General features: G+C 37.1%; 1 protein-coding gene across 2 annotated transcripts; it reads right to left on the bottom strand.

Annotated features, from left to right (window-relative positions):
- Positions 1-7,183: 7,183 nt before the first annotated feature.
- Positions 7,184-10,289, bottom strand: LOC106348421 (NAC domain-containing protein 91-like). 2 transcript variants are annotated; one of them, XM_013788160.3, is made up of 5 exons: positions 9,897-10,289; positions 9,543-9,820; positions 9,211-9,444; positions 7,705-8,217; positions 7,184-7,616 (listed from the first exon to the last, which is right to left on the bottom strand). In XM_013788160.3, the coding sequence occupies exons 1-5, from the start codon at positions 10,060-10,062 to the stop codon at positions 7,434-7,436; spliced, it is 1,374 nt and encodes a 457-aa protein (XP_013643614.2). In that variant the 5' UTR covers positions 10,063-10,289; the 3' UTR covers positions 7,184-7,433. The 2 variants fall into 2 exon arrangements, with proteins under 2 accessions (XP_013643614.2, XP_013643613.2); XM_013788159.3 differs by having other exon boundaries at positions 7,705-8,220; positions 9,897-10,287.
- Between the last annotated feature and the right edge of the window lie 7,618 nt (positions 10,290-17,907).

Below are 17,907 nucleotides of genomic sequence, written 5' to 3' on the forward strand. Positions count from 1 at the left end.
AACTTCCTTTTCCTATTTCTAGGTTTCCTTATTGTGTTTATCTTAACATATTAAACATCTAATAATATGTTAAGTTTCCACAAGCTTGGAATTATCCAACATTCACCCCCTTAATTCCAACTTGAATTAGGGAGATCAATTTCTTGAACTCCGATTAAGCTCCTCATTTGCTTGAACTTAATCATCAAGTAATCATCCTCCACCACACCATGGTGTGCGAATCCACCCATTGAATTCACATCTTTCTCAAGGTTAGACCGGATGCTCTCCTTGCTTCCGTACCGCTTCTTCTTAGAATCGGCCCAGTTCTTGTATAACCTTCTCATGACCTCTTCACTTAAGTTGCGATGAGTCTTGTGGCTGAAGCTCACTGTGATGATAACTCTGGTCACATCCGCCATCTTGCGTACATGAGCTCTGGGAAGGATGTCGGCCTTCTGCTCAACACCCAACTGATTTATCTCTGGTTCATCTTCATCCTTTGAGAACCTTGACTCCATTGGTACGTGCGTTGTGTCACACGCTTCCACCTTTGTGTCACACACTCCTCCGTGAGTCGTGTTGCACACTCCTACGTGAGTCGTGTTACACACTTCCATCTTTGTGTCACACAGGATTCCTTGAGCATACCTCTCTTGCTTTATTCTGATTCCGTCTGCTCCTTGAATCACCTCTATGCCAAGGTAGTACGTTAGCTTACCTAGATCTGACATCTCGAACTTCTTAGACATCTCCTCCTTGAATTGCCTAATCACCTTAAGCGAAGTTCCTGTCACAAATAGATCATCAACGTAGATGGCTATGATCAAGACGTCTCCTCCTTGAGTCTTGCAGTACACTGATGGTTCCTTCGTGCACTTCTCAAATCTCATCTCCTTGAGAACCTGATCGAGTTTTACACTCCATGCTCTGGGTGCCTGGCGTAACACATGCAACGTCTTGTGTAACACACAAACTCGATCATCTTCTCCTTTCTTCTCAGAACCAGTCGGTCTATCTTCAAGCTCCCATATCTTGTTTCTTGTGATAGACTCCAACTCGTCTTCCATAGCTTCAACCCAATCTTCTTCACAAGATAGGTTGAACTCATCTGAGGCAATCTCTCCTCCTCTATCGGTGCATCCTAGATTGAGCACATCTGAGGCAACCTCTCCTCCTCTATCGGTGCAACCTAGATTGAACATAGCTGAGGCAACCTCTCCTCCTCTATCGGTGTGAGATCTTTTGAACCGATAGAATGCCTCACGATTATCTGCTGGTGTTGGTGGTGTGATACATCCACACAAATTTCCAAGCAATAATCTCACTGGCTTTGATGTACAAATCATGGCCTTAGTCAGGAATGTGTCTCTGGCTTGCTTCCCTGCGAGACATGTGTCACACACGCCTTCTTTGTGTGTTACACTCGGGAATGAGTGTCTCGTTTGCTTCTCTGCGAGACATGTGTCACACACGCCTTCTTCGTGTGTTACACTCTGCATTCCTACGACCATCTCCTTCCTTACCATGTTGTTCATCACTCCATAGCATATATGTCCTTGTCGAGCATGCCACCTCCATGTAGCATCTTCGTCCCTGACATGTAAACATTCCGGGTAGCTTATCTCCATAGGGGTCTTGTAGAGACGGTTTGGAGATCTTGTCACACGAACTAGCAACCTTCCATGCGAATCTGTGAGCGTTAAGTAGACATCTTTCATGTTAACCTCACATCCGTTCTCTGTTGCTTGCCCAAGACTTAATATATTGTGCTTCAGATCAGGTATGTAGTATATGTCCTTGAGTGCCTTCTTCTCTCCAGTCTTGCACACAAATGTAACCACACCCTTTCCTACAATGTCAACACACGATCCATCACCAAACTTCACCTTCCCTTTGGTGTTGAGATTCAAACTCGAAAAGAACTCCTTGTTCCCTGTCATGTGATTGCTCGCTCCATTATCCAAATACCAGACACTTGCATCGCCTTTGTTGATATCAAGATTCTTCGGAATCACCTTATCTTCGTTCAAAAACACCACCTCGTGTACATAGAGTGCATCGGCCTCTTCTGTCTCGTTTAGGTTGGTTTCTTGATCCTTCTCTGACTTCTCGGGACAGACAGTTGCGTAGTGACCAGGCTTGTCACATCTCCAACATATCAGCTTTGAGCGATTCTTTCCGAGTTGTTATCTTCGGTGTGTGACGCACGGTTTTGGTTGTGTGACCTACCTCGACCTCTGCCTCTACCGTTCCTTCCTCTTCCTCTACCACGAGAATTCTCATAGCCCCTCTGACTATGCTCTTCATTGTTCGAAAACATTAGCTTCCCTTGGTCTTCTTTCTGAGTTTCTTCTCCTACACGCTCCTCGTACGCCTTAAGCCTTCCAACTATGTCTTCAAACCCCGTCGAGTTGAGATCTAGGACTTGCTCAAGTGATGCTACGATCTGGATATACTTGTGTCTTGGAAGACCCTTCAAGAACTTCTTGACCATCTTGGATTCTTCTATGTTTTCCCCCAAAGAGGTTGCTTTGGATGATAGGCCCGATATCTTCCCCGCGAAGTCATCGACCGTATCTGAATCATCCATCTTCAACCTGTCAAACTCCGCCATCAACGTCTGAAGTCTCGCCTCCCTTACACGATCAGCTCCTAGGTGTCGCGACTTGATGGCGTTCCAGATCTCTTTTGATGCGGTTTGTTCTCCCACCTGGAGAATCAATGTTTCGGGAACAGATTGAAACAAAAGAGCTATCGCAACATCGTTCTTCTTTTGATCATCTGAACCGGGTTCGATTGTGTCCCACACTTCATGAACACGTAGTAGAACCTTCATCCTCATCGACCAAACTGTGTAGTTTGTCGATGACAACATCGGACATTGGATGGATGTAGATCCAAAGTCCTTCGTGCGTGGAGCCCTAGTCACGTCAGCCATCTTGCCGTCGCGATCTCTTGTTCACAAGCACCAGGATCTTAAGCTACAACTTAAGCTTAGATCGAGTCTCCAACCTGAGGCTCTGATACCAATTCAGATCTCTTAGAAACACAAAGAGTTATAAGAACAACTTTTCTTATTAGCTTTAGAAACTACTCAAAACTAAAGCTCTCAATATGTTTCACTTAGATCATATAGAACACCTCTCCATTAGACCTATATTTATATGAAAGACAATTCCCTTTAACATGTGGGATATGGAAAACACAAACCTAACCTAAATAGAAACTTCCTTTTCCTATTTCTAGGTTTCCTTATTGTGTTTATCTTAACATATTAAACATCTAATAATATGTTAAGTTTCCACAAGCTTGGAATTATCCAACAAAATCATAGTTGCCAATATAAATATTTTTAAAGAATCTGAACATTACAAGAAAACATAAACTTAACGGCAATCGTGGTTATTTCGTCGTAACTGACCATTTACGACGAAATAACTACGAAAGTCAATTCGTTGTCAGTCCGTCGTAACGCATATTTTTTTTTACTATTTGTCGTATGGTTACGAAGAAAATTTTCATCGTAAAGAAGAGTTTAATATTTCATCGTAAAAAATACGTAAGGTAATGACTGTACTTTTCTCGTGAAAGACACGTAAACTTTACGATGAATCTGCGTGTCTTCTGTAGTAAATTCTAAGTAAACTTTAATAAGGAATTTATGTTGTTTTCCTTGTAAATGACTCGCTAAATTTACCATCTGAAAAAAAAATTATATTATTAACCATTTAAAACAAAAAATATAAATATATTATTAACATTTTAAATTCATCATCCTATTTAATCAACAAAATCCATAAATTTATCTAAAAATTTCCTACACTAAACTACCTAATCAATACTAATCACCCTAAACTAACCACCTAAGCTAAACTATAGAGAAAGTAGAGAGAGGTACCTTGCTTGGCAAAGGGGAGGGAGTAGCTACGGAACGAGATGTGAGATGGTTAGGTATATATAGGGAAATAGATTTCACCGTAAATTCCCCGAATTTACGAGGAATTTACCATTTCATTTTTAAATTTTGTCGTAAACTCCTAAAAAATTTACGAGGAATTAACTATGCCCGTTTTTTTAATTTACGAGGAATTAACTAGGCCTTTTTAAAAATATGAGGAATTTACGTCGAAATGTTTGATGTGGAATTAACCAGATCCACATTTTTTTACGAGTAATTTACAACTATTTCTTAGTACCGTATTTTTTTTACGAGGAAATAATGAGTATTTATTCTGAATCTCTAAAAGCCGAAACCCCAAACCCCAAGTTCCTTAACTCATAAACTATATCTCTACTTTCTAAACTCTCAATCCACAAATCCCTTAACATTTTGTCTAACCCCAAAATCAGTTCATTAATTTAATTTTCATTATTAAACAAACTAAACACATGCAATAGTCTGAAAGTCATCATTTGATTTATATAAAAAAAATTACATCATCATTCGGATACATCATTGACATTCTCATCATCACCAGAAACATCATCATTTGCATTAAACTCATCTTCAACATCTTTGTTTGTGGTATCGTAAAGATCTTCGTATTCACGATTATGCGGATCAATGAGAAAGATGTCATCAATTTGTTGTTCAGATTCCTCGACTTCATTGATGTGTTCTTCTTGCAAAGGTGGTTCTTCTCCGTGGATTATTCTTCCACGAGATGTAACTTTGATAACAGCTCACCAATTTATTCTCGAGTCTTTCATTCGAAGGTATGAAATTTTTTGAAATTGGTAGGTGATATTTTACTAGGAATTTACGAGGAAACATAGTTGGCAAGCCCTAACCAAAAATACGTTTACAACTAAAAAGTCGGTGGACGATATTTCGTCGCTAAAAAGACATAAAACATTTCTTCGTAAAATACACGCTAAATTTACGTCTACTTTACGACGAAACTCATTTACTACGTAAGTTTTTCATTAAGTTACTTCTTTCTTACGACGAAACTTTATTATCGTTATTTTATGACGAATTTACATTGACTTTTACGTTCCTCGTAAACTATTCATGTAGTAACCATAAATTTTACAAGTCCTCTTTTTCCTCGTTAATTTTCGTAGTTAAGATGAAGTTTTCTTGCAGTGGAAAACTAGTTTATGTGGAGTTTTCATCGATATCAAAGAGATCTTTCATATAATTCTCAGTTCACACACAATATATAAAAATGTCATTTTACTGCATACACCAATAATCAACATTATTTACTTAAATAACTATAAGAAACGAAAAACTACCTACATCATCTTCTTAGTCATCCACTCATCCCTAAAAATATGTCATGCATTTTCAACTTGTACCTAATGTAGTTTAATTTTAACTGTGGTGCGGGGCGGAGCGGTTGTAAACATTCGAAACCTTAAATAACTCAGTGAAAGAAGCTTAAGTTTTTTATCTTGTTATATATATATAAAAGAACGTGATAATTTGCTTTCCGATGATTTGACAGACAGTGTTATAGTCAGTAGGGATCCAAGTGTTCTGGTCAGTAGGGATAATTCTGGATAAGAAATGTATAATTTCATACTGACCAGAACTTTTAAGACGTTAATTTACATCATAGTTTTTGACATTTTAGTATTTTATTCGCATCAATTATTTTCCTTATCTATATAAGCTATAGACAAACCCACCAGCTTTTGAACATGGATCCTCGATATGGTTTAGGTTGGCCCTGCTTATTCAACAATTATCCTAGTACAGTTAAATGCTCCATCCCATTTAAAAGATCCACGTTTAAAAAGATATTATTTCAAAAATATACAATATTTATATTTATTGTATTATTTAATAGTAAATTATAAACTTCAAAAAACATAATTTTATTTAATAAAATTCTATTGCGTAAAAAATATGCAGAATCTATACTATTAAAAGGGAAACATTCTTAAAAAATCTACTTATGCAAGGTTGTTTGGACCTATTAGTTAGACTAACACCATATAATTTAGCCTATTTTTAAGCCAAAATAATATTCCATACATCAACTCATAATTTTCTTAATGTACAAAAAGAGATATTGTAACTAACAATGATATTTTAGCTAAATTTTTTATTATTTTTTTTAATACAGAAAATAACTTAAGGAAATAGTCATAACAAACAGATTAATATTAATGTACATATTTTTAAATATTAGTGTCCCATTTTAAAACTAATTTATTTATATATGTAGTAGAAAACAATATTAAATTTTGATGAAATCGTATTAAAATTTACAATTTTTTTCTTATTTTTAACTTGAATTTACAAAAACTGGGTTTTATATTGAAATAGGTCTGATTTAACTCAAATTCGGTTTTTAGCACAACTCAGAACCAGTTAGAAGAGCGAGTCAGGATCTGACTGGTTCGATCATACGGTCCTCAGATTTTCAAAACATTGGTTAATACAGTTCAATAATTAAAATATATATTTTTAATAATGAATATTTTTACAACTAAAAATATACATATCATCTTTAAATTTATTTCAAACAAATCTCACACTAAACAAAATAATGAATAATAAAAACATTAAAAGTCAATATTTATAATGTGAAACAAAAAAATTATACTAGATTTAAAATTTATTAAAGATTAAAAACCTCAAACCCGCGCTTCTTAAACGCGGATCAAGATCTAGTAATTAATTAAAAGTCATACATTTTGGTAATTAAACGTAAAACGATTTTTAGTTATGCGTGAAACTTTTAAAATACATTTTTGGAATAGAGGAAGTAGATTGTTAAGAGCCACCATTGCCAAGACCATAACCCCCAGCCGGTCTTGTTCCTTTCTAGTTCGATTCACTCTTAGACTCTTAGTTTATAAGATATTTGCTTATGATTCAGAATGGAACCGATAATTAGTAGTTGCAAGCTAAAAGATGAAATATATTATTAGTATCAAATAGAAGAAGAAAAAAAACTCATCTGTGGTAGCAAAACGTGAATCCAAATTTTAGGCCAAAACGCAGTTCCGTAAATCATATATTTCTAGCTACCAAAACAAAAAATAGAATTTGAAACTGAGCCGTACGGAATCTCATGACATATCATGTTGCCAGGTCATACAATTCTAAGAGCTTAGGATCTATAGAGGTGTTTCTATGTGGTACTAAATCGTTTCATTGTTTCTAACTTTCTATGGTTGAATCTCAAATGAGGTAAAAAAAACTTGTAATAAAAGTGCATGAGAAGTTGTCGAGCAAAAGAAAAATTCCTAAGAGCATTAGGCTACCTCTTACATGTAAAACATAGCTATAATTTATGATCCATACAAGTTAACCACTACTCTCCTAAACCGGCCTCGGTTAAGCTTAAACCAACAATAACGACAACAGCAACATCAACAAAAACAGACGCAGAACCAGGCCAAGTCCCATACATACAAACCACCCGCCTTCTCAACCAGGAAAAAAAAAACCACCTTCCTTCTTTTATTGACTTGACCAACAAGCATAAGCTTCAGCCGAATTTTCCGGTTAGACTGCAAACCGACACAGCAAACACAACCGCAACCACCCCCGCTTTGAAAAGCCCTCTGTATGAACCTCCCATAGCTGCAATATTCTTGAATATGCTGCTGCTCTTTGATCTCATGAAACTTCCACACCCCTTAGTTACAGTTTCCTCCGCTGTATCCTTGACCTGCACGCATTTAATCACATCAAGGTTAGAAAGAGTAAAACATGTGAAAGGGTTCCCAACATATGAAGATAGATAAACCTAATCTCACCTCTTGCTTGATACATTGGTGCTGAGGACTATCACCTTCTGACTTGTGGTTAACCTGAAGACGCAACCTTCTCGACGCATTGCCCTGCATTCCAAACTGCTCAGCACCACCAGGGGCTTGCGCCCGTCGCGCCCTAATCTTGATACCTGTTCCGGGCACATCGTTACTGATCTTGTTGCTTGTGTTGACAAGACTACGCGGCTCATATGTCATAATTTCTGGCGTCGGTTGAACTACATGTTTCTGCTCTGGAAACTCATAAGGAAACTCAAGAACCGAATCCAAGAGATCAAACATAGATTGGTCGATGTCGTTTGAACAGTACTGAGCCTGAGCCTGAGCTTGAGCCTGAACAGGAGCTTCATCCTGGTTACTGAACAGCTCGGTTGAGCCAGAAGGGAAACCATTGAAAGAGGTTCCAAGCTCAGATTGCAACTGAGAGTCCAGCGGAGAGAAAATATTGTAGTCCAGAGTCTCCAACTCCAGATATGAGGTCCAATCGATATTGTCAAGCTGCTGATCAAAAAAAAGTTCATAAGTTTACAAAGCCGTTGTATCTATTAGAGAGCTAAAAAGGATTTAAGTACTCTCTGTTCCTGAAAAAACGATTTATTAAATTTAATTTTTGTTCCAAAATAAATAGATTTTCTAGAATTTTAAAGTAGTTTTAGTAGTTATAAGTTGTATACTTTTAAGAAACATTAATTGAAAATATTTGAATTAGTTAAATACTATTGATTTTGAAAAATGTAAAGTAAAATAAATAATAAATTCAATTGTAAACATTAATTTAAATATTTTTAATATACGAAAATACTCTAGAAAATCATTCTTTAAGGAACGAGGGAGTATATAAGAAAGATGGATCAATCCACATTGCTTATCACCAAATTGGTTTTATGTTCCAAGCTCATATAACTTAAATGTATCACCTTCTCTGGAAAATTTTGATTTAGCTCATTGTTTTCTTTTGAGGGTTGGAGATAACTAAGGAGAATCCCGTGTGGATGTGTGTTTATTCTACTGATATATAAATTGCATATAAACAGATAATGATGAATATTGTTTCATTTGAAAAATATATGATGATGATAAGTGTATATGCGTGTGGAGAGATTTTCGTGGGAAATAAATCATTGCCAACTGTTTCAGTTATATGTTTATGTGTATGTGTGTGCATAATTTTAAAGTAGTTTTAGTAGTTATAAGTTGTATACTTTTAAGAAACATTAATTGAAAATATTTGAATTAGTTAAATACTATTGGTTGATAGTTATTGAAAAATATAAAGTAAAATAAACAATAAATTCAATTGTAAACATTAACTTAAATATTTTAATATACGCAAATACTCTAGAAAATCATTCTTTAAGAAACAAGGGAGTATATAAGAAAGATGGATCAATCCACATTGCTTATTACCAAATTGGTTTTATGTTCCAAGCTCATATAACTTAAATGTATCACCTTTCTATAGCAAGAAAACTGGATCTTGTTAATCCTTACCTCAGAGGTTGTAACCTCAGGAGCAGAGATTTCACTATGACACTCTCCGGAGACTGCAAGGGAAGAAGATTCTGCGACATCAGAAGGCTTTGTCTCTTCGGTTTTAGGGAAAGCCAGAGAAACCTCAGACACTTCAGTTGGAGATGAGACTGCTGGTTCCACTTCACATGACTTTACATCTTCTGGATGCACAACATCTTGCTTCTTAAACAATTTGCATATCACAAATGGGTTCTGCAATAAAATTACAATTCCAAAGAACCAACCACAATCAGACAAAAATCAAAACACAATTAGCGACATTTCTCCAATACTTTTTTCTTTTTAAATACCTGGCCAGGCTTTGTTCCATCAAGATCCTGCTCAGTTGCGCGATACTCGTGCATAATCCAACAGGTACGTGTCCCCTTAGGAGCACGACCTTTGTAAAAGACTAAAGTCCTCTTAACGCCTATAATCTTCTTGCCTGTTTTGACCATACGGTCTTTCCCAGTCGCCTTCCAGTAGCCAGCAAGGGTGGCTCGATTCATCCTACCTCCGCTAGGATACTTCCGGTCTATTGGACAGAAGAAGAGCCACTCCGAGTCTGTTGTCTTCACCACAGACAAATCTGCAAAGACAATCAACATCATCAAAATAAACAATAGATCGATCTGAGAATCTAAAGGAGAGATGAAGAAATATACGAGGCAAATCCCATGGCTCCGATTTGCAGATATCGACCTCACGGATAACTCTGACTTCTTCATCACGGCCGTTGATCTTTTGACGGAGATAGTAACGGACTAGCTCCTCGTCCGTTGGACTAAATCTGAACCCCACGGGTAGTGAGTCAAGCGACAAGACTTCCATAGTCGTGTGAGACTTTGAGGAATTCGAGGTTCAAAGGAAAAGAAAGAAGCTGGATCAGAGATTCAAAGGAAACAAGTAGATTCCAGAATTTGAGAAAAAAAAAGAGAAAAGAAAAAAAAGAAGACTCGATAAGATTTGGTAAAGTGAAGAAGATGAAGATGTGACACGATTTGGTTCAGACAAGAGAGATAACGAAAGAGATGAAAAAGGCAGCGCGTGGAAAATTGTTTGTAATTTATACACGCGCCACTTTCCGCGAAACAACATTACCCACGTTCGTTACGCGTAAAGGGGAAACTACTGAATTATCGGTTTTACCCCTAGAGTAGAAGAGGAAAGTGATGAAGTAGCACGGGGGTAGATGAGTAAAGTTTGAGTGTGTCGGAAAGAGAGGTGTCAGCTAGCGAATCATACGTTGACACGTAGATTAAGTGAAGGAAGCTACGTTTAAGTTTTGTCCAAGCTCCACGGCCCGACAAGTTTGGATAGTAGTACATGATTGTAAATATGAAAATAAAATATAAATGGGCCAAGGAGCCCATCTTACTCGAGAGTTTGTTTTACCCAACCAATGTGAATCCAGTTTTTTAAATAGAAAATATAATATTCGTTGAACAAAAAAAAATATTCATAAAATTCCATCATTACAATATCAACTGGAAACAAGGTCAACATCTCTTACAATTCAGAAGACTAGCAATAATTTAAAACTACAAAAAATACATCGGTTGAAAAATGCTAAAGAACAGTGACTGAAGAAACAACCTTTCAACCACAAAAACAATCTTCTTGAATAGTTGCAATTTGCAAAGTCCGTTAGAGAAGAGATATTCACTACAAGAAAACACAAGTTTTACGAGGGCAGTTTTCCTCGTTACTTCGTCGTAAAAGCAGTGTTACGACGAATTAGCGAGGAAACGCGTTTCGTCGTTATACGTTTGTCGTAACGCATATATCCTCGCTAATTCGTCGTAAGTTAGCGAGGAAATAATTTCGTCGTAAAAGCGAAGGAGGATATTTCGTCGTAAAGACCACGTAAAGATTCCACGTAAGGACGTCGCTAAGTTTCCTCGTAAATACCACGAAAAGCTTTCCTCGTAAAACCCACGTAAATAAATACTCGTAAAATTAACGTAAATACCTTGAGAGCTTTCCACGTAAAGAAAACGTAAAAACCTTGATAGATTTCCACGTTATTTCCATGTAAATGTTTCCTCGTAAAAACCACGTTAAGCTTCCACGTAAAGAAGCCGCAAAATTAGCTACGAATTTACTTCGTTTCATTATTTTATAGAAATATAAAAAATTATAATTATAAATATAATTATAAATATAATTTAAATTATTAATAAAATTAAAATTCTAAAAAAATCAAAACCAAAATATTTTATATAGAAATAAGTTTTGAATTCATAATACAATAACCGAAATTAAAAAGAACTAAGGGTGGTCGTTAATTAATCGCCTCGTAGAATTCATCACTCCTCGCCTGAACATCCGCCTCGGCATGTGAGTCGTCGGTCGGTGACTGGCCTGGGATAGGATTTTGTTGTCGCATGGTCCTCAACAAAGTCGCCCATTCCGGATTTGTGGCCGCTACAACGTCCAAGAAGCCCTCGAGTCCACCCATACGAGATCGGAGCTGAGTAGACTCTATACGCAGCTGAGTAGACTCTCTACGCAGCTCTTCGGACTCCCTACGCAGCTGAGAGACTTCCTCATCCCGTCGCTGAACATAAGACGATGTCGCTCTCGGAACATCGTTGACGGAACCAATCCCCAACGTCCGTCCCTTTTTTTTAGGGACAACCTTAAAAACAAAAATAAATTTTGTTAGTAAAAATTTAAAGTTAAATTAAATGAATATTTAAAAAAATTAAAATTTTAGAAAATTTACCTCCTCGTAAAGCTTATCCACTTCAGGTGTGGATAAGGTGACGGGTAATCCATCGGTGGACTGTTGGGTCAGCTGGGTCTGGCGTTCTTCAACCCGAGCAGCCAAATCGTTGTAGATTTGCTCGGACTTGCCATCTATAAATCGGCCCGCCTTGTTCTTGTGGGTCCTCTCGTAAAGTTGCATAAGAGACGGGAATTCTCCCGTCTCTTTGGCCTAAAAAAACATTTAAGAAAGTTGTTAATTAGAATATATATAAAAATATACTAAAAATTTAATATAATTAAATTTTTAATTACCATTTCCAAACGGACACCGGCGTGGGGTTTTTGGCCCGTAGTGTGAAGCATCGGCCCGTTCCCGTGCTCATCGACTGTGTTACGGGAGTTAGAGCAAGACTGGGCGATTCTAATGGAATCAGGAAGACGCCAATATCGGATGAGGCCATCCCAGACATCCGTGGTGAGCTCAGCGGGTTTGCCACGCTCATACCCCTTCACGATCCAGTCACCCTTCCAGTTGGAGACCGTGTCCAACAAGCGAACTTTCGCCTTCGCTTCAAACTTCTTCTCACCCTCTCAGTGATCCCCAAGGCCCAATTATATTTTTGCTGTTGGAAAAAATAATTTATAATTAGTTTTTTAGAAAAAAATATATATATAAATAATAAAAAATTTAAAGATATATATTTAATTAATAGAACTTACAGCGTAAATTTTGAACCACGTCTTTCTGACGTAGTGGGGCGTCATTTTCCAGTTCGGATGTGCCATGGAGAAGTAACCTTTTATCGTATCGGTTACGTCCGATGCAAGACATCCGTCAATCCCCCACCTGAAAAATACAAATTTAAAATATAAATTATTTTTTAAAGTTATAAAAGAATTTAAAAAGAATAAAAAAATAATGAAACATACCATAAAGTTCCGTCCGGTCGGTCGGGGTCGATGACTGGTAAACCTTCTCTGCCTGGCAGACGGAGAATGTCCTCTACGGTGTACTGCGAGTAAGGAGCACTCGGAGGCACCATCAAATCGGGATGAATCTCGCCCGCGGGCATCGGAGGTGCCGGCATCGTAGGAGGCACAGGAGGAGGAGGAGGCATCTGGGGAGGCACGTGAAGAACCGATGGTGCACTAGAAGAAGGAGATCCAATGACTCTCTGAGTGTACTGAGTCTCGGGGACAGTCTCCTGACCCGAAGAACCGGGAGCTGAAGAAGACGACGGGTCTAAACGACTACCCGGCTCACCAAACATCTCTCTGTAATGGGCAGTAAGTCTACCTTTTCGAACCTGAGAAAAAAATTTAATTTTTTAAATTTTCGTGAACATATACTTCCCAACATTATCCACCTAATCAACACTAAATAACATAAGATCCGTAAACCTATCTAAATTCCCTATACTAACCACCTAATCTATCCTAAACTAATCAAACTAGAGAGGAATTAGAGAGACTTACCATTGCTACGAATTAGGGAGGAAGTGGAGAGGAAGTAGAGAGGAAAGACGGAGCGAGCTCGCTCGGGATATATATAAGATTACTTGTCCTCGTAAATTCCTCGTAAACTTACGAGGAATTACAGAGGCCCGCGTTTTCAGTTACGACGAAATAGCGACGAAATACAAAGGCCCGCGTTTTCGTTAACGACGTTTTTACGACGAAAAGGGTTACGTGGAATTAACGAGTTAACCAGTTACGAGGAATTAGCGAGCCTTTATTTTCTATAAATACCCACAACTTTCCTTCTCAAACCACACACACAAACTCACAAAACACACCCTATCTCAAATCACACTCCTCACCAAAATACTTTTCAAATTAGAAATATTTGAAAAAAAAAAGAAGAAAAGAAGATATTAGAATTTATGTGGGTGAGACTTAAGTCTCGCCACATATAATTCCAGTATCTTTCTTTTTTTCTTTTTTTCTAGTTTTTATACTATGAGGAAGTAGCAAGTCCCGCTTTTCACCAATTTAGAAAATTTGGAAAAAAAAAGAAGAGAAGAAGATATTTGGAACTCATGTGGTCGAGACTTACGTAAGTCTCGCCAAATGTGATTCAAGCATCTTTCTTCTCTTCTTTTTTTTAGTATTTTTAATATTTTCGTCGTAATATCGTCGTTAGTTTACGACTCTTTTACGACGATTTTGGCTTACGTGGAATTAGCGTGCCCCGCTTTTTTAATTTCGTCGTAAAGTCCTCGTGGCCTTACGAGGTGTTTACGACGAAATCATCCTACGTGGAATTAAAGAGTGCCTTCTTCGTCATTTACTTTACGTGGTATTTACGTCAATTTACCTTACGAGGTGTTTACGACGATTCTTTCCTACGTGGAATAAACGAGTTCCTCCTTCGTCATTTACTTTACGTGGCATTTACGTCAATTTACATTACGAGGTCTTTACGACGATTCTGTCCTACGTGGAATAAACGAGGATTACGTCGTACATTCGACGTCAGGTTACGAGGAATTAACGAGCAGTACCTTTAATTCCCTAAAATCCGAAACCCCAAACCCCAAAACCCATATTCCTTATCTTCTACTTCATATATTCCAAACCCCATCTTTATTTTCATTCCAAACCACAATTCCCACATTTACTTATTTATAAAACAAACTCCCACAATTTCTTATTCATAAAACAAACTCCCACATTACCAGACAACATCCCATATGCAGGAAAGTCACTTATGGTCCACAAAAGCATAGCTCGCATCGTAAAATTCGTCTTCGTTGAACAGTCATACGTCCTCACCCCTGTTGACCACAAATCCTTCAACTCTTTTATCAGTGGTTGTAGGAAAACATCCAGGGACCTTTTTGGATGGTTCGGACCAGGTATCAATATCGTCAAGAATAGCAACTCCCGTTGCATGCACATCTCCGGTGGCAGGTTGTATGGCGTAAGAAAGACTGGCCACAATGAATATTGTCTCCCTGACATTCCGAACGGACTAAATCCATCTGTGCATAATCCGAGATACACATTCCGGCTATTGCTAGCAAAATCCGGATGTACTTTGTTGAAATGTTTCCAGGCTCTTGCATCTGATGGATGAGTCATCTCACCATCCGTCTGAGTATGCTCGGCATGCCATCTCATCTTTGCAGCAGTCTGCTCTGATTGATACAATCTTTTCAATCTGTCTGTAATTGGTAGGTACCACATCCTTTGGTACGGTACCCTATTACGTCCCCGTCCTTGCGGCTTGAATCGTGGCTTCTTGCAGAATCGACATACTTCTAGCTTCTCATCATCTCCCCAATAGATCATGCAGTTGTCGATGCAGACATCTATCATCTCCGAAGGCAACCCAAGACTATAAACTAATTTCTGAATCTCATAATAAGAATCAGCAGACACATTGTCTTCCGGCAAATACTCTTTAAACAAGTCCGCCCATTCGTTCATGCAACTTTCAGGTAGATTGTGATCAGTTTTAATATTCATCATTCTAGCAGCCAACGACAATTTAGAGAGACCTTCTCTACAACCACTGTAAAGTGGTTGATTCGCCGCGTTTAACATTCCGTAAAACTTTTTTGCATCTATATTAGGTTCTTCATCTTCATCATGAGCTACGAATGCATCAGCTACCATATCATGAACCCTATCATAATCTACCATCTCCTCCTGATGGTAACTATGTTCATTATGCAAATGATGATTAACCGGTTCTTCCTGAAAATTGCTATTACTACTACTAGCTTCATTCTGATCATAATTATAACCTTCCCCATGTTGAAACCAGATATAGTAATTTGGCGTGAAACCTCTATTTATTAAATGCTTCCAAACATTTTCACGGTTTGCCAATTTCGAATTGTTGCATTTCCGACAAGGACAGAACATCTTACCACTTTCTTGGGCGAGCGGTGTTGAATCTGCTTGGTGCATAAATGTCTCCAGCCCCGCAAGGTATTCTTTCGTCACTCTCCCGTTAGCATCTCTATGCATATACATCCAATTCCGCAACTCGTAAATAGTCCCAGAGCCAGCCATTTTTTTTTCTTTCACGTTTTTTGTTGTTGGTGTGTTTAAAATGATGTTCCAACATCCATATTTATAGAAAATTTCGAATCTGGTAGTTGTAATTTTACTATGAAATTACGACGAAAATTAATTGTATGGCCAAAAAAAAAACGTGAGCCACCTACCAAGTTGGTGGATTCAAAATTTCCTCGTTAAGTACACGTAAAATATTTCGTCGTAAAGCACTCGCGAAATTTACGTGGATTTTACGAGGAAAAACTATTTCCTCGTAAAAGCCACGTCAATTTACATCGTCTTTACGACGAATATTTTTTGTCGTTAACTTACGACGAAATAACGATGCTTTTCTTTCTCAACGTACTTTCCTCGCAAAATCAACGTTTTTTTACGAGGATTATTTTTCCTCGTTAAACTTCCTCGGTAAAGATACGTTTTCTTGTAGTGATTGACGCAAACGTAGAAAAAGGTTTATGAGACAGTAGCTGGTTCCACCAGAGAAGGTTGAAGTGGCTGCTACCGAAGCTAAACGCACCAGAGATACGGTGGATGCACGAGTAAACGTAGTGCATGCAACTGAACTAGTCGTGAAACAGAAAGGTACTAAAAAGGAGGCGAACCTCTTGTCTTCTGGTTGTTTGATTTAGAAATATACTAGAGTTTTTACCCGCGCACTTGCACGGATTATGTTTTGTTAAGAGTTATATTTTATATTGACATGAAAAGAAGTATGATGTTGTGTTACACATTGCAAATGCAATAATAGTTTAATTTATTTTGGTGCTTATAAACATTATGGAGGCTCCAAATATAGTTATTAATAAAAATATTAAATTATATCTATATTTATGACTGTGATGGAATTATGTAAATAGTATTGATATCAATGTTGGAGTAAATTATACGTAAATCTTGTTAGGAGATTTTAATTTTTTTTTTTTTTTGAACCGAAGGAGATTTTAATTTTGCTGTTTGTTACTGATTTTTAGGAACTAAACTAATTAATAGAACTATTTTGTCAAAATTATATAAACTTTAATATTATGTTTATAATTGGTTGATATCTACTATAAATCTATTTTGTTATGCTAATAATATAATGGTTCTATTATGATTTTTTAATAGTAGATAAAATTAAGACTCTAAATTAACAAGGTAGATTTAAACTTTTTTGCTTCTTGTTGTATGGGATGGACTCCTTTTTGGTGCGTCAAAGTTGTGTTTATTGACTTGTATTTGAATTCTTACTACTTAACCGTGGTCCGTGGAACGTCAGCAAAATTCTAAGTAGTTAGATAATAACGTAGTATATATTCTAACATATAAAAATCTATATTTGATAACAACCCGGCCCTACCCGACCTTTGTATTTTATTCCTGTTAACACTTTTATGGGGAATCAGGAGAGGAGTCTAACTTTGGAATATCTTTCAACAATGTTACGAAAATTTGGGTCCAAGTTTTCGGCATCTTGTGGTTAATTTGATATGACTTGCGAGTCAAGCGCTGCATAAATTTAGGATTTGATTTGTTCACAACAAACTGCTTACAAAATCACATTTATTTAAACGTTTGTAGCATATAGATTATACAAACCAGTTGGTACGTTTTACAAATCGCTCTAAAACATAAGCGTTTATACGGACGAAAGTTGTAAGAGAAAGAAACTTTTTTACAAATTCATGTTTAGTCTCAAAATAAAACATTTACTAAAATAATATCAACTGGAACTTTGTCAGCTCTATCTATTTTAGTAATAAAAATAGATGCATCAAATCAAATTTTAAGTAGATCTCAACATTTGTCAATAACTTCGTAAGTTCGTGTTCTAGCATATAGTATTGGTTTGACTTTCTAGATCCTTGGCATTTGTCTTATTTATGAAAACATTGAAAGCTTCGATGGAGATCTCGAACAATTAACGTGGTTGACCAGAAAAACAAATAAAATGCG

Source organism: Brassica napus, chromosome A6 (genome assembly GCF_020379485.1).
Source record: "Brassica napus cultivar Da-Ae chromosome A6, Da-Ae, whole genome shotgun sequence".
Taxonomy (NCBI): Eukaryota; Viridiplantae; Streptophyta; class Magnoliopsida; order Brassicales; family Brassicaceae; genus Brassica; species Brassica napus.